This window comes from Bombina bombina, chromosome 2, assembly GCF_027579735.1.
Source record: "Bombina bombina isolate aBomBom1 chromosome 2, aBomBom1.pri, whole genome shotgun sequence".
NCBI classification, from domain to species: domain Eukaryota; kingdom Metazoa; phylum Chordata; class Amphibia; order Anura; family Bombinatoridae; genus Bombina; species Bombina bombina.
This window is the reverse complement of record NC_069500.1, coordinates 498,494,005-498,512,071: the sequence shown is the minus strand read 5'-3', so window position 1 is coordinate 498,512,071 and position 18,067 is coordinate 498,494,005. Positions and strand designations below refer to the sequence as shown.

At 40.4% G+C, this 18,067-nt stretch overlaps 1 protein-coding gene across 1 annotated transcript in view; it reads right to left on the bottom strand.

The window, feature by feature from the left end:
* Positions 1-18,067, bottom strand: part of METTL17 (methyltransferase like 17) — an 85,679-nt gene that overhangs the window by 13,961 nt on the left and 53,651 nt on the right. Inside the window, exons 5-8 of the mRNA XM_053702234.1 lie at positions 7,782-7,863; positions 6,912-6,985; positions 6,716-6,810; positions 6,490-6,560 (exon numbers count right to left, since the gene is read on the bottom strand). Of these exons, the coding sequence (XP_053558209.1) occupies positions 6,490-6,560; positions 6,716-6,810; positions 6,912-6,985; positions 7,782-7,863 (322 nt within the window). The remainder of the gene's footprint in view (positions 1-6,489; positions 6,561-6,715; positions 6,811-6,911; positions 6,986-7,781; positions 7,864-18,067) is intronic.

Sequence of the window (18,067 nt, the reverse complement as noted above, 5' to 3'; positions counted from 1 at the left end):
CAAAATGAGCCCCTGAATAATTTTAAGTATTTTTAACTTTGAGTGATTTGCAAAACAAACGGCTAGATTACAAGTTTTTGTCGGTAAGGCTTGCAGGGCTAATGAGCCTTTTTTTCCCACCGCTCCCTTAAGACAACGCTGGTATTACAGGTTTTTTTAAACCTGGCGTTAGCCGCAAAAAGGTGAGCGTAGAGCAGAATTTAGCTCCACATCTCACCTCAATACCAGCATTGCTTAAGTCAGCGGTGAGCTGGCTGAACGTGCTCGTGCACGATTTCCCCATAGGAAACAATGGGGTTGAGCTGGCTGAAAAAAAACCTAACACCTGCAAAAAAGCAGCGTCCAGCTCCTAACGCAGCCCCATTGTTTCCTATGGGGAAATTAATTTTATGTCTGCACCTAACACCCTAACATGAACCCCGAGTCTAAACACCCCTAATCATACACTTATTAACCCCTAATCTGCTGTCCCCAACATCGCCGACACCTACATTATATTAACCCCTAATCTGCCCCCCCCAACGTCGCTGCAACTATATTAAATTTATTAACCCCTAATCTTCCAACCCCAATGTCGCCGCTACTATATTAAATTTATTAACCCCTAAACCTAAGTCTAACCCTAAGTCTAACCCCCCCTAACTTAAATATAATTTAAATTAAACTAAATAAATTTAACATAATTAAATAAATTATTCCTATTTAAAACAAAATACTTACCTATAAAATAAACCCTAAGCTAGCTACAATATAACTAATAGTTACATTGTAGCTAGCTTAGGTTTTATTTTTATTTTACAGGCAACTTTGTATTTATTTTAACTAGGTACAATAGTTATTAAATAGTTATTAACTATTTAATAACTACCTAGCTAAAATAAGTACAAAATTACCTGTAAAATAAATCCTAACCTAAGTTACAATTACACCTAACACTACACTATCATTAAATAAATTACCTAAACTACCTACAATTAAATTAAATAAACTAAATTACGGGGAAAAAAAACACTAAATTACAGTACAAAAAAAAAAAAAAGAATTACAAGAATTTTAAACTAATTAAACCTAATCTAATCCCCCTAATAAAATAAAAAAGCCCCCCAAAATAATAAAATTCCCTACCCTATACTAAATTACAAATAGCCCTTAAAAGGGCCTTTTGCGGGGCATTGCCCCAAAGTAATCAGCTCTTTCACCTGTAAAAAAAATACAATACCCCCCCAACATTAAAACCCATCACCCACACACCCAACCCTACTCTAAAACACCCCTGAAGATCTCCCTACCTTGAGCCGTCTTCACCCAGCCGGGCACAATTGGACCTCCAGAGGGGCAGAAGTCTTCATCCGATCCGGGCAGAAGAGGTCCTCCAAGCGGCAGAAGTCTTCATCCAAGCGGCATCTTCTATCTTCATCCATCCGTAGCGGGTCCATCTTCAATCCAGCCGACGCGGAGCCATCCTCTTCAAACGACGACCTAACACTGAATGAAGGTTCCTTTAAAAGACGTCATCCAAGATGGCGTCCCTTGAATTCCGATTGGCTGATAGAATTCTATCAGCCAATCAGAATTAAGGTAGGAAAAATCCTATTGGCTGATCCAATCAGCCAATAGGATTGAGCTTGCATTCTATTGGCTGATTGGAACAGCCAATAGAATGCAAGCTCAATCCTACTGGCTGATCCAATCAGCCAATAGGATTGAACTTCAATCCTTTTAGCTGATTGGATCAGCCAAAAGGATTTTTCCTACCTTAATTCCAATTGGCAGATAGAATACTATCAGCCAATCGGAATTCAAGGGACGCCATTTTGGATGACGTCATTTAAAGGAACCTTCATTCAGTGTTAGGACGTCGTTTGAAGAGGATGGCTCTGCGTTGACTGGATTGAAGATGGACCCTGTCAGGTTAGGAAATATCCAGAAGTAGACCCAAATGCAAGGGCGAACTTAAACAACACCCTTGCACTCTGAGTTTAATCCAGGACGTGACCCCACGACAACCTCCAAAAAACAAAGTACTCACGATATGGAGCAGGGTTAGCCTGTGCCAAAGTAATTCATGATATCAGCCAGATAGACTTCTGAATAAGGAACTGGTTTCAGGAAATGCCTTCCACAGAATCAGGAGATCAGGGAAAGTCACTTATACTCAGACAGAAGAAGGGTAAAACAGGAAACAGTTAATAATGCAGGAGTAGGTCATTTGTTATCAGGCAGTCTGAAGGTTAACACTGTGTAGACAGTCTTTGCAGAGTATGCAACAGGTAATCAGGCAGTTTGAGAGTTAACACTGTGTAGACAGTCTTTGCAGAGTATGCAACAGGTAATCAGGCAGTTTGAGGGTAAACACTGTGTAGTCAGAACTTGCAGAATTAATAACATGTAATCAGGTAGTTTGAAGGTTAACACTGTGTTGTCAGAACTTGCAGTGATGGCAACAGGTAAGCTGGTAGTTTGAAGGTTAACACAGATAATGAGTACTTGTGGAGATTGGCAACAGGATATCCAGCAGTTTGAAGGTTTACACTGAATAATAGTATTTGCAGAGTTTGGAAACCGGTAAACATGCAGATTGAAGGATTCACAGAAATAACAGTATTTGAATAGTTTGCACTACAAAGAGTAGTCTGAATATGCAGGGTTTGCAGCAGGTAAACAGGAAGTTTGAAAGTTTCACAAAACAAACAGTACTTGCATTGTTTGGAGACAGGTATTCAGGAGGTTGAAGGTTAATCCTGCATAGTAAGTCCTTGAAGAGATTGGCAACAGAAAAGCAGCAGTTAGAGAGATTCCTCAGCGAAATCCTAACAGAAGCCTCAAAGTTAACAAACAAACGGACACTGGAGAAACAGGAAGCCAGAATAAAAAGCCTGGTTGTGACATCATCAGGAAGGGGTGGCTCAAACACCTGTCAATCAAGCACACAGAGAGGACTGCAGAGCTTCCCAGCAGCTGAGCGTGACAGACCCGGTCCGCTCTGGATGGATGAAGATAGAAGATGCCACTCGGAGGACCTCTTCTGCCCAGATCGGATGAAGACTTCTGCCCCTCTGGAGGTCCACTTGTGCCCGGCTGGGTGAAGACGGCTCAAGGTAGGGAGATCTTCAGGGGGTAGTGTTAGGTTTTTTTAAGGGGGGTTTGGGTGGGTTTTAGAGTAGGGTTGGGTGTGTGTGTGGTGGGTTTTAATGTTGGGGGGTATTGTCTTTTTTTTACAGGTGAAAGAGCTGATTACTTTGGGGCAATCCCCCGCAAAAGACCCTTTTAAGGGCTTTTTGTAATTTAGTATAGGGCAGGGAATTTTATTATTTTGGGGGGGATTTTTTATTTTATTAGGGGGATTAGATTAGGTAAAATTAGTTTAAAATTCTTGTAATTCTTTTTTTCCCCTGTAATTTAGTGTTTGTTTTTTTCATAATTTAGTTTATTTCATTTAATTGTAATTAATTGTAGGTAGTTTAGGTAATTTATTTAATGATAGTGTAGTGTTAGGTGTAATTGTAACTTAGATTAGGATTTATTTTACAGGTAATTTTGTACTTATTTTAGCTAGGTAGTTATTAAATAGTTAATAACTATTTAATAACTATTGTACCTAGTTAAAATAAATACAAAGTTGCCTGTAAAATAAATATAAATCCCAAGCTAGCTACAATGTAACTATTAGTTATATTGTAGCTAGCTTAGGGTTTATTTTATAGGCAAGTATTTAGTTTTAAATAGGATTAATTTATTTAATTATGTTAAATTTATTTTGTTTAATTTAAATTATATTTAAATTAGGGGGGTGTTAGGGTTAGACTTAGGTTTAGGGGTTAATACCTTTAATATAGTAGCGGCGACGTTGGGGGTGGCAGATTAGGGGTTAATAAATGTAAGTAGGTGTCAGCGATGTTAGGGACGGCAGATTAGGGGTTAATAAAATTAAACTAGTGTTTGTGAGGCGGGAGTGCGGCGGTTTAGGGGTTAATATATTTATTAAAGTGGCGGCGATGTCCGATCGGCAGATTAGGGGTTGATATATTTATTTTAGTGTTTCCGATGTGGGGGGGGGGGCTCGGTTTAGGGGTTAATAGGTAGTTTATGGGTGTTAGTGTACTTTTAGCACTTTAGTTAAGAGTTTTATGTTCCGGCGTTAGCCCATAAAACTCTTAACTACTGACTTTTAAATGTGGTAGGAGTCTTGACAGGAGAGGGTCTACCGCTCACTTCTTCCAAGACTTGTAATACCAGCGTTAGGCAAATCCCATTAAAAAGATAGGATTGACGTAAGGGGATTTGCGGGAGCCTCGAGTCGCGGAAGAAAAGTGAGCGGTAGACCCTCTCCTGCCTGACTCGTAATACCAGCGGGCGTTAAAAAGCAGCGTTGGGACCTCTCAACGCTGCTTTTTAAGGCTAACGCCAAACTCGTAATCTAGGTGTATGTATCCTCAACAGGAAGTTGCATTGCTTAAAACAGAGAACTAAAAAGACAACTAATTCATACATAATACTACACACAATATCGTTGAATAACAATTCAGGGATATGAAACAAATTTGATCTGCAACATGAATCAATTATCTTTAGGAGTTATTTTACAGTTAGACGTAAATTATTCCATTTCCTGAACTTCTTTCTTTTTTAGCCTTAAAGGCAAAGTCAACTCAAAAAAATGTATTGTTTAAAAAGATAGATAATCCCTTTATTACCCATTCCCCAGTTTTGCACAAAAAAAAAAAACATGGTTATATTAATACACTTTTTACCTCTGTGATTACCTTGTATCTAAGCATCTTCTGACAGCCCCCTGATCACATGACTTTTTATTTATTATCTATTGACTTGCATCTAAGGACATAAGTGCTGTGTTGTGCACAAACCACGGTGTGAGCACAATGTTATCTATAGGGCTCACATGAACTAGCAGTCTCCTGTTGTAAAAAAGCATGTGATAAGAGGCTGTCTGTAGTGGCTTAGAAACAGGCAGAAATTAAGGAGGTTTAAATGTTATAAAGTATATTAATATAACAATGTTGGTTGTGCAAAGCAGGGGCATGGTTATTAAAGGCATTATCTATATTTTTAAACAATAACAATATTTGTATTGACTGTCCCTTTAACATACTCTGTTGCCCCCACAAATGTGCTGCTTTCAGCTTGAAATTGAATAAAAGGGAAGTAAATTCTAAAGCAGCTTTATTGTTCTCTGGCTGCAGAGTATTACCAAATAATCAATGAAATTTATATTATATTCTTAGCAAATTAGAAGTCTATGGCCAGGTTTTAGATCCAATGTGATAATTAAGTTAATAAGGCTACTCAAATTTTGCTTTCCTTTAAGCAATTTAACAATTTATGAAATCTAATGAAAGTACATGATTTAATTTTGAATTGGTGTTGTGAAGATGATTTAAATAGATATTAAACACCTCTTGCTTTATTTAAAAATTGTGTTTTGTCCCATGCTCCTTAAAGAGGCCAAAAAGCAACAACAAAAAAATGTAACCTAGGATTTCAAAGAGCTGCAAATTGCATAAATCAGACATTTGATTTGCAGCATATTCAATTTTTCCTTGGGAGTGTAGGAAATGCAACATTTTTATGAGTTGGAGTAATGTAAAATCAAGAATAAAACATTCCTTGCTTAATGTAGGATCTACAAGTATATGGTTAAAACTTCATATTTTCATTTTCTTGGAAATCTCTTGCTTTTGTTCTTTTACATTTTTTTTTTAAATCAGTGTTTCCGTAAATATTTGGAAATGTTTTATGAAGACTGTACATTGCTCACTTTGTGGGTAAGGGTTTATTTGTGGATTACTGTTCTGCCATGGTCCCTCAATATTATTTCAAGTATGAAAGGTTGGTTATGCTTATGGTTAGCCTACAGCGCAGAGAATACTGTACAACTATATAGAGAATTGGATCAGCAGATTGCCGTTCACTGTATAAGTTTGACAAACTCCAACACTTGGAGTTTGTCCAAATGGTCAATGGATATCTACATATACAGTACATCAATTGACTATAAAAATAGGCTATAAAGCTTGTTTTGTGAGGATGCTATTGTGATTACCTCAAACAAAAATTATGCAATTATACGGAATCTTATTCACGAACAGCATTAGAGTCATATTAATTTAAAAAAAAAAAAAAAAAAAAAAAAACATACAAAAAACATTAAATACAAGGAAAAAAAACACCTGAGGAAAAGTAACCCATTTGATGAAGCAAACAATGAGACACAGATTATGGAGTCAATAATGCAGCATCATATGTAGAGAGAATACCAAATATGTGTGCACTGGCCATCTCTATTAAATGGATAGATTTTGTAATATGTGTTTATAACATCAAGTTGTAGTTTCTTATTAACCATGTAGGCACACATCTATCTACCACATCTCACTAGAAAATGGCTAGCTGTCCTCTTAACTAACATGACGTGTAGCACAAATTAGAATGAAGCAAAAAAAGACCTTGCTAAAGCTGTGATCTACTAACCTTGGGAGAAAGTGGCATAAACTGACGGAAATAAACTCCAGAAATGTGCAGATTCCCTGACTCTGAACCTCCTATGGAAAGAAATTCACAGAGCAAAAAGCTAAATTCAAGAGACAGATTGTAGAAAAAAAGTGACAGTAAATGTATTGAGTGTATTAGATAAATAGACTTTAACAGTTACCACTATGATTTATAAACAATAAATAAAAAGGAAAAAAGGTCTCACCTCTCATTACCAGCTCACTAAGTCTATTCATGGATGCCGAGCTGTCTATGCACATGTATTCATTGAGACTGTCACCCCACAGGGAGTGTGCTGCCCTGGGGAAATAGAATAATATGCCAACATACAAATATAGATATAGACATGAAAGAGACAGAGGCAAGAAGTAGACAGAATAAAGATGCCATAGACACCTCACCATGTAACTGATCCAACACCAGAACCAAAATCCAAAAGTGTTTTGGGGCTGAATTCTGGGAGCCGCTTGCGGATCTAAGGAACAGTAAAATAAAGTTAAAGGGCTATAATACCCAAATGTTTAAACACTTGAACGTGATGCAGTATAGCTGTAAAAAGCTGAACAGAAAATATCACCTGAACATCTCTATGTAAAAAAGAAAGATATTTTACCTCAAACGTTTCTCAGTAGCCACATCCCATTGTAAAGGACTTCTAAGCAACAAATCAGTATGTCTGTCCCGGGACAGCAAAAGGAGCGAGCTTACGTGCTCACTCATTTTATTTCCCTATTTAGTGTAAGGAAGTTCACAATGAAATCTCATGAGAGTTAAGTCAAATCTCATAGGATCACAGTAAAAGAGTTCATGACCTCAGCACTGCTGATGCTGATTGGCTGCTGTTCATTTCTTCATTTATTTATTTTTTACCTGCAGCTGGGCAGCAGCTGAGTATAACTTTTTACATAGAACTTACTCTGCTGAGCTGAGGAGATTGTGAGGTAAAATATCTTCCTTTTTTACATAGAGATGCTCAGGTGATATTTTCCTGTCAGCTTTTTACAGTTATACTGCATCAGTTTCAAGTGATTTAGCATATGAGTATTATGTCCCTTTAAGTTGAAAGGTGGGAGGGCTTATCAGCATACCTCTCCATGATGAACTATATACTATTTTTGAAAACAGTTGCTCAATCATAAATGTATCAGCTTTCTTAAAACACCAACTTAATCTCTGTTAAATCTCAATGTTGTAGATACTTCATGTGATTATGAGATCACCTCATTTACCTTATTAACTTCTCATTCCTATGGTGGAACTTGCTACCTTACCTCTTGTAGAGATCTGATGACAGCGGCAAATCCTCCATCAAATCGAGCAGCCAGATAAACCAAGCCAAGCTCGTCTGTGAACCTGCAAACACACGTTACTTTGGTATGTAAATATAGTTATGTGTAAAATGCAACAGCATACAAGTGAACACAGCTTGTATATAACAAACACTAGGGCCTAGATTTGGAGTTTGGCGTTAGCCGTGAAAACCAGCGTTAGAGGCTCCTAACGCTGGTTTTAGGCTAACTCCGGTATTTGGAGTCACTCAAAATAGGGTCTAACGCTCACTTTTCAGCCGCGACTTTTCCATACCGCAGATCCCCTTACGTCATTTGCGTATCCTATCTTTTCAATGGGATCTTCCTAACTCCGGTATTTAGAGTCGTGTCTGAAGTGAGCGTTAGACATCTAACGACAAAACTCCAGCCGCAGGAAAAAAGTCAGTAGTTAAGAGCTTTCTGGGCTAACGCCGGTTCATAAAGCTCTTAACTACTGTACTCTAAAGTACACTAACACCCATAAACTACCTATGTACCCCTAAACTGAGGCCCCCCCACATCGCCGCCACTCAAATAAAAAATTTTAACCCCTAATCTGCCAACCGCCACCTACGTTATACTTATGTACCCCTAATCTGCTGCCCCCAACACCGCCGACCCCTGTATTATATTTATTAACCCCTAATCTGCCCCCCACAACCTCGCCGCCAGCTACCTACAATAATTAACCCCTAATCTGCCGACCGCAAAGCGCCGCCACCTACATTATAGCTATGTACCCCTAATCTGCTGCCCCTAACACCGCCGACCCCTATATTATATTTATTAACCCCTAATCTGCCCCCCACAACGTCGCCTCCACCTGCCTACACTTATTAACCCCTAATCTGCCGAGCGGACCGCACCGCTACTATTATAAAGTTATTAACCCCTAATCCGCCTCACTAACCCTATAATAAATAGTATTAACCCCTAATCTGCCCTCCCTAACATCGCCAACACCTAACTTCAATTATTAACCCCTAATCTGCCGACCGGAGCTCACCGCTATTCTAATAAATGTATTAACCCCTAAAGCTAAGTCTAACCCTAACACTAACACCCCCCTAAGTTAAATATAATTTCTCCAACATTGGTGTGTCCGGTCCACGGTGTCATCCATTACTTGTGGGATATTCTCCTCCCCCACAGGGAAAGGCAAGGAGAGCACACAGCAAGAGCTGTCCATATAGTCCCTCCCAGGCTCCGCCCCCCCAGTCATTCTCCTTGCCGCTCTGAACAAGTAGCATCTCCTCGGGGATGGTGAGGAGTTTGTGGTGTTTAGTTGTAGTTTTTTATTCTTCTATCAAGAGTTTGTTATTTTAAAATAGTGCTGGTATGTACTATTTACTCTGAAACAGAAAGAGATGAAGATTTCTGTTTGTGAGAGGATTATGATTTTAGCAGCAGTTACTAAAATCGTTTGCTGTTTCCACATAGGACTGTTGAGATGAGATAACTTCAGTTGGGGGGAACAGTTAGCAGACTTTTCTGCTTAAGGTATGACTAGCCATATTTCTAACAAGACTGTGTAATGCTGGAAGGCTGTCATTTCCCCTCATGGGGATCGGTAAGCCATTTTCTTAGTCTCAAACAGAATAAAGGGCTTATTATGGGCTATAAACTGGTAGACACTTTTAGGGGCTAAATCGATTGCTTTATTTAAGTATTATATGCAGTTTGAAGTTGTATTTCACACTTTTATAACATTGGGGAATGTTTTTAGCACCAGGCACTTGTTAAGACACCTTCCCAGTCAGGAAGGGCCTTTCTCTGTAGTAGGCAGAGCCTCATTTTCGCGCCATTACTGTGCAGTTAATTTTGAGTTCAGTACATGCAGCTGCATGTGTGAGGGTCTGGAATCCACTAAAAACGTTCCTAGAAGGCTTCATTTGGTATCATATACCCCCCTGGGATTGGTGAAGTCGCAGCAAAGGCTGTGGCTGGGACTGTAAGGGGGTTAAAATGAAAAACGGCTCCGGTTTCCACATTTTAAGGGTTAACAGCTTGAAAATTGGGGTGCAATACTTTGAATGTATTAAGACACTGTGGTGAAAATTTGGTAAAGATTGGATAATTCCTTCATAGTTTTTCACTTATTCAGTAATAAAGTGTGCCCTGTTTAACATTTAAAGAGACAGTAACGGTTTTGTTTTAAAACGGTTTTTGTGCTTTATTAACCAGTTTAAGCCTGTTTAACATGTCTGTACCTTCAGATAGATCATGTTCTGTATGTATGGTAGCCAATGTGGTTCCCCCTTCAAATATAGTGTGATAATTGTGCCATTGCGTCCAAACAAAGTAAGGACAGAACTGTCACAAATTGTAAAGTTGCCCAGGATGATTCCTCAGATGAAGGAAGTAGACATAGTTCTACATCATCTCCTTCTGTGTCTATACCAGTTATACCAGTTATGCCCGCGCAGGCGACCCCTAGTACTTCTAGCGCGCCAATGCTTGTTACTATGCAGTAATTTACGGCAGTAATGGATAACTCCATAGCTAATATTTTATCCAAAATGCCAGCATTTCAGAGAAAGCACGATTGCTCTGTTTTAAACACTGTAGAGCAGGAGGGCGCTGATGATAATTTTTCTGTCATACCCTCACACCAATCTGAAGTGGCAGTGAGGGAGGGTTTGTCAGATGGGGAAATTTCTGATACAGGAAGAATTTCTCAGCAGGCAGAACCTGATGTGACATTTAAATTTAAATTAGAGCATCTCCGTGCATTACTTAAGGAGGTGCTATCTACTCTGGATGATTGTGACAATCTGGTCAACCCAGAAAAATTGTGCAAGATGGACAGTTCCTTGAGGTCCCGGTGCACCCTGATGCTTTTCCGATACCTAAACGGGTGGCGGACATAGTGAATAAGGAGTGGGAGAAGCCAGGCATACCTTTTGTCCCTCCTCCTATATTTAAGAAATTGTTCCCTATGGTCGACCCCAGGAAGGACACATGGCAAACAGTCCCTAAGGTCGAGGGGGAGTTTTCTACTCTAGCCAAGCGCACGACCATTCCTATTGAGGACAATTGTGCTTTCAAAGATCCTATGGATAAAAAATTGGAGGGTTTGCTTAAAAAGATTTTTGTACAGCAAGGTTACCTCCTTCAACCTATTTTGTGCATTATTCCTGTCACTACAGAGGCGTGGTTCTGGTTCGAGGAACTGGAAAAGTCGCTCAGTAGGGAGACTCCGTAAGAGGAAGTCATGGACAGAATTTACGCACTTAAATTAGCTAATTCCTTTATTTTAGACGCCGCTTTGCAGTTAGCGAGGTTAGCGGCAAAAAAATCAGGGTTTACAATTGTGGCGCGCAGAGCGCTCTGGCTAAAGTCTTCGTCGGCGGATGTATCTTCCAAGACAAAATTGCTTAATACCCCTTTCAAAGGTAAGACCCCTTTTGGGCCAGAATTGAAAGAGATTATTTCAGTCATCACTGGGGGAAAGGGCCATGCCCTCCCACAAGATAAACCTTTCAAGGCTAAGAATAAGTCCAATTCTCGTTCCTTTCGCAATTTCAGGAACGGACCGGCTTCCAACTCGGCAGCCTCTAGACAAGAGGGTAACGCTTCCCAGACTAAACCAGCTTGGAAATCAATGCAAGGCTGGAACAAGGGTAAACAGGCCAAGAAACCTGCTGCTGCTACCAAGACAGCATGAAGAGGTAGCCCCCTATCCAGAACCGGATCTAGTAGGGGGCAGACTCTCTCTCTTTGCTCAGGCTTGGGCAAGAGATGTTCAGGATCCCTGGGCACTAGAAATAGTCTCTCAGGGTTATCTTCTAGAATTCAAGGAACTACCCCCAAGGGGAAGGTTCCACATGTCTCACTTATCTTCAAACCAAGTAAAGAGACAGGCATTCTTACATTGTGTAGAAGACCTGTTAAAGATGGGAGTGATACTCCCAGTTCCAACTGTGGAACAAGGTCAGGGGTTTTACTCAAATCTGTTTGTAGTTCCCAAAAAAAGAGGGAACTTTGAGACCAATTCTGGATTTAAAAATTCTAAACAAATTTCTCAGAGTGCCATCGTTCAAAATGGAAACTATTCGAACGATTTTACCTACAATCCAGGAGGGTCAATTTATGACTACCGTGGATCTAAAGGATGCGTATCTGCATATTCCTATCCACAAAGATCATCATCAGTTCCTAAGGTTCGCCTTTCTGGACAAACATTACCTATTGTGGCTCTCCCATTCGGACTAGCCACTGCTCCAAGGATTTTCACAAAGGTGCTCGGGTCCCTTCTAGCGGTTCTAAGACCCAGGGGCATTGCAGTGGCACCTTACTTGGACGACATCCTAATTCAAGCGTCGTCTCTTTCAAAGACAAAGGCTCACACAGACATTGTTCTAGCCTTTCTCAGATCTCACGGGTGGTAGGTGAACATAGAAAAAAGTTCCCCGTCTCCGTCAACAAGAGTCCCTTTCTTGGGAACAATAATAGATTCTTTAGAAATGAAGATTTTCCTGACAGATGTCAGAGAGTCAAAGCTTCTAAACGCTTGTCAAGTTCTTCACTCTGTTCTACGGCCTTCCATAGCTCAGTGCATGGAAGTAGTAGGGTTGATGGTTGCAGCAATGGACATAGTTCCTTTTGCGCGAATTCATCTAAGACCATTACAACTGTGCATGCTCAAACAGTGGAATGGGGACTATACAGACTTGTCTCCAGTGATTCAAGTAGATCAGAAGACCAGAGACTCACTCCGTTGGTGGCTGACTCAGGATCACCTGTCCCAGGGAATGAGCTTCCTCAGACCAGAGTGGGTCATTGTCACGACCGACGCCAGTCTATTAGGCTGGGGCGCGGTCTGGGATTCCCTGAAAGCTCAGGGTCTATGGTCTCAGGAAGAGTCTCTTCTCCCGATAAACATCCTGGAACTGAGAGCGATATTCAATGCTCTCCGGGCTTGGACTCAACTAGCAAAGGCCAGATTCATAAGATTCCAATCAGACAACATGACGACTGTTGCTTACTTCAACCATCAGGGGGGAACAAGGAGTTCCCTGGCGATGAGAGAGGTGACCAAGATCATCAAATGGGCGGAGGATCACTCCTACCACCTGCCTGCGATCCACATCCCAGGAGTGGAAAACTGGGAGGCGGATTATCTGAGTCGTCAGACCTTTCATCCGGGGGAGTTGGAACTCCACCCGGAGGTGTTTGCCCAGTTGACCCAATTATGGGGCATTCCAGACATGGATCTGATGGCGTCTCATCAGAACTTCAAGGTTCCTTGCTACGGGTCCAGATCCAGGGATCCCAAGGCGACTCTAGTGGATGCATTAGTGGCGCCTTGGACTTTCAACCTAGCTTATGCGTTTCCACCGTTCCTTCTCATTCCCAGGCTGGTAGCCAGGATCAAACAGGAGAAGGCCTCAGTGATTTTGATAGCTCCTGCGTGGCCACGCAGGACTTGGTATGCAGACCTGGTGAATATGTCATCGGCTCCACCATGGAAGCTACCTTTGAGACAGGATCTTCTAGTACAAGGTCCATTCGAACATCCAAATCTAGTTTCTCTCCAGCTGACTGCTTGGAAATTGAACGCTTGATTTTGTCTAAGCGTGGGTTTTCGGATTCTGTGATAGATACTCTGGTACAAGCCAGAAAACCTGTGACTAGAAAGATTGCCATAAAATATGGAAAAGATATATCTGTTGGTGTGAATCCAAGGGATTCTCATGGAGTAAGATTAAAATTCCTAGGATCCTTTCCTTTCTCCAAGAAGGTTTGGATAAGGGATTATCAGCGAGTTCTCTAAAAGGACAGATTTCTGCTATATCTGTCTTGTTACACAAACGACTGGCAGCTGTGCCAGATGTTCAAGCTTTTGTTCAGGCTTTGGTCAGGATCAAGCCTGTTTACAGACCCTTGACTCCTCCCTTGAGTCTAAATTTGGTTCTTTCAGTTCTTCAAGGGGTTCCGTTTGAACCCTTACATTCCATAGATATCAAGTTGTTATCTTGGAAAGTTCTGTTTTTGGTTGCTATTCTTCTGCTAGAAGAGTTTCTGAATTATCTGCTCTGCAGTGTAATCCGCCCTATCTGGTGTTCCATTCAGATAAGGTTGTTTTGCGTACTAAACCTGGTTTCCTTCCAAAGGTTGTTTCCAACAAGAATATTAACCAGGAAATAGTTGTGCCTTCTTTGTGTCCGAATCCAGTTTCAAAGAAGGAACGCTTGTTACACAATTTAGATGTAGTCCGTGCTTTAAAGTTCTATTTAGAAGCAACAAACGTCTTCTCTGTTTGTAGTTTATTCTGGCAAGAGGAGAGGTCAAAAAAGCTACTGCTACCTCTCTTTCCTTTTGGCTGAAAAGCATCATACGATTGGCTTACGAGACTGCCGGACGGCAGCCTCCTGAACGAATCACAGCTCACTCTACTAGGGCTGTGGCTTCCACATGGGCCTTCAAGAACGAGGCTTCTGTTGATCAGATATGTAAGGCAGCGACCTGGTCTTCTCTGCACACTTTGTCCAAATTCTACAAATTTGATACTTTTGCTTCTTCGGAGGCTATTTTTGGGAGAAAGGTTTTGCAAGCCGTGGTGCCTTCTGTTTAGGTAACCTGATTTGCTCCCTCCCTTCATCCGTGTCCTAAAGCTTTGGTATTGGTTCCCACAAGTAATGGATGACACCGTGGACCGGACACACCAATGTTGGAGAAAACAGAATTTATGCTTACCTGATAAATTACTTTCTCCAACGGTGTGTCCGGTCCATGGCCCGCCCTGGTTTTTTAATCAGGTTTGAAGAATTTCTTTCTCTATACACTACAGTCACCACGGCACACTATAGTTTCTCCTTTTTTTCTCCTAACCGTCGGTCGAATGACTGGGGGCGCGGAGCCTGGGAGGGACTATATGGACAGCTCTTGCTGTGTGCTCTCCTTGCCTTTCCCTGTGGGGGAGGAGAATATCCCACAAGTAATGGATGACACCGTGGACCGGACACACCGTTGGAGAAAGTAATTTATCAGGTAAGCATAAATTCTGTTTTTAATCTAACGAAATTAATTAACTCTTATTAAATAAATTATTCCTATTTAAAGCTAAATACTTACCTGTAAAATAAACCCTAATATAGCTACAATATAACGAATAATTACATTGTAGCTATTTTAGGATTAATATTTATTTTACAGGCAACTTTGTAATTATTTTAACCAGGTACAATAGCTATTTAATAGTTAAGAACTATTTAATAGCTAAAATAGTTAAAATAATTACAAATTTACCTGTAAAATAAATCCTAACCTAAGTTACAATTAAACCTAACACTACACTATCAATAAATTAATTAAATAAAATACCTATAATTATCTACAATTAAACCTAACACTACACTATCAATAAATAAATTAAATACAATACCTACAAATAACTACAATTAAATAAACTATCTAAAGTACAAAAAATAAAAAAGAACTAAGTTACAAAAAATAAAAAAATATTTACAAACATAAGAAAAATATTACAACAATTTTAAACTAATTACACCTACTCTAAGCCCCCTAATAAAATAACAAAGACCCCCAAAATAACAAAATGCCCTACCCTATTCTAAATTACTACATTTCAAAGCTCTTTTACCTTACCAGTCCTGAACAGGGCCCTTTGCGGGGCATGCCCCAAGAAATTCAGCTCTTTTGCCTGTAAAAAAAACATACAATACCCCCCCCCAACATTACAACCCACCACCCACATAACCCTAATCTAACCCAAACCCCCCTTAAATAAACCTAACACTAAGCCCCTGAAGATCTTCCTACCTTGTCTTCACCCTACCAGGTTCACCGATCCGTCCTGAAGAGCTCCTCCGATATCCTGATCCAAGCCCAAGCGGGGGGCTGAAGAGGTCCATGATCCGGCTGAAGTCTTCATCCAAGCGGGAGCTGAAGAGGTCCATGATCCGGATGAAGTCTTCTATCAACGGCATCTTCAATCTTCTTTCTTCCGGATCCATCTTGCAGACCTCCGACGCGGAACATCCTCTTCTCCCGACGCCTACTAGCCGAATGACGGTTCCTTTAAGGGACGTCATCCAAGATGGCGTCCCTCGAATTCCGATTGGCTGATAGGATTCTATCAGCCAATCGGAATTAAGGTAGGAATATTCTGATTGGCTGATGGAATCAGCCAATCAGAATCAAGATCAATCCGATTGGCTGATCCAATCAGCCAATCAGATTGAGCTCGCATTCTATTGGCTGATCGGAACAGCCAATAGAATGCAAGCTCAATCTGATTGGCTGATCGAATCAGCCAATCGGATTGAACTTGATTCTGATTGGCTGATTCCATCAGCCAATCAGAATATTCCTACCTTAATTCCGATTGGCTGATAGAATCCTATCAGCCAATCGGAATTCGAGGCACGCCATCTTGGATGACGTCCCTTAAAGGAACCGTCATTCGGCTAGTAGGCGTCAGGAGAAGAGGATGTTCCGAGTCGGAGGTCTGCAAGATGGATCCGGAAGAAAGAAGATTGAAGATGCCTTTGATAGAAGACTTCATCCGGATCATGGACCTCTTCAGCTCCCGCTTGGATGAAGACTTCAGCCGGATCATGGACCTCTTCAGCTCCCGCTTGGATGAAGACTTCAGCCGGATCATGGACGTCTTCAGCCCCCCGCTTGGGCTTGGATCAGGACATCGGAGGAGCTCTTCAGGACGGATCTGTGAACCTGGTAGGGTGAAGACAAGGTAGGAAGATCTTCAGGGGCTTAGTGTTAGGTTTATTTAAGGGGGGTTTGGGTTAGATTAGGGGTATGTGGGTGGTGGGTTGTAATGTTGGGGGGGGGGTATTGTATGTTTTTTTTTTTACAGGCAAAAGAGCTGAATTTCTTGGGGCATGCCCCGCAAAGGGCCCTGTTCAGGGCTGGTAAGGTAAAAGAGCTTTGAAATGTAGTAATTTAGAATAGGGTAGGGCATTTTGTTATTTTGGGGGTCTTTGTTATTTTATTAGGGGGCTTAGAGTACGTGTAATTAGTTTAAAATTGTTGTAATATTTTTCTCTTTTTTGTAAATATTTTTTTATTTTTTGTAACTTAGTTCTTTTTTATTTTTTGTACTTTAGTTAGTTTATTTCATTGTAGTTATTTGTAGGAATTGTATTTAATTTATTTATTGATAGTGTAGTGTTAGGTTTAATTGTAGGTAATTGTAGGTATTTTATTTAATTAATTTAATGATAGTATAGTGTTAGGTTTAATTGTAATTTAGGTTAGGATTTATTTTACAGGTAATTTTGTAATTATTTTAACTAGGTAACTATTAAATAGTTCTTAACTATTTAATAGCTATTGTACCTGGTTAAAATAATTACAAAGTTGCCTGTAAAATAAATATTAATCCTAAACTAGCTACAATGTAATTATAATTTATATTGTAGCTATATTAGAATTTATTTTACAGGTAATTATTTAGCTTTAAATAGGAATAATTTATTTAATAAGAGTTAATTAATTTCGTTAGATTAAAATTATATTTAACTTAGGGGGGTGTTAGTGTTAGGGTTAGACTTAGCTTTAGGGGTTAATACATTTATTATAGTAGCAGTGAGCTCCGGTCGGCAGATTAGGGGTTAATGTTTGAAGTTAGGTGTCGGCGATGTTAGGGAGGGCAGATTAGGGGTTAATACTATTTATTATAGGGTTAGTGATGCGGATTAGGGGTTAATAACTTTATTATAGTAGCGCTCAGGTCCGCTCGGCAGATTAGGGGTTAATAAGTGTAGGCACGTGGAGGCGACGTTGAGGGGGGCAGATTAGGGGTTAATAAATATAATATAGGGGTCGGCGGTGTTAGGGGCAGCAGATTAGGGGTACATAAGGATAATGTAAGTAGCGGCGGTTTACGGAGCGGCAGATTAGGGAATAAAAATAATATGCAGGGGTCAGCGATAGCGGGGGCGGCAGATTAGGGGTTAATAAGTGTAATGTTAGGGGTGTTTAGACTCGGGGTACATGTTAGGGTGTTAGGTGCAGACGTAGGAAGTGTTTACGCATAGCAAACAATAGGGCTGCGTTAGGAGCTGAACGCGGCTTTTTTGCAGGTGTTAGGTTTTTTTTCAGCTCAAACAGCCCCATTGTTTCCTATGGGGGAATCGTGCACGAGCACGTTTTTGAGGCTGGCCGCTTGCGTAAGCAACTCTGGTATCGAGAGTTGAAGCTGCGTTAAAAATGCTCTACGCTCCTTTTTTGGAGCCTAACGCAGCCTTTTTGTGGACTCT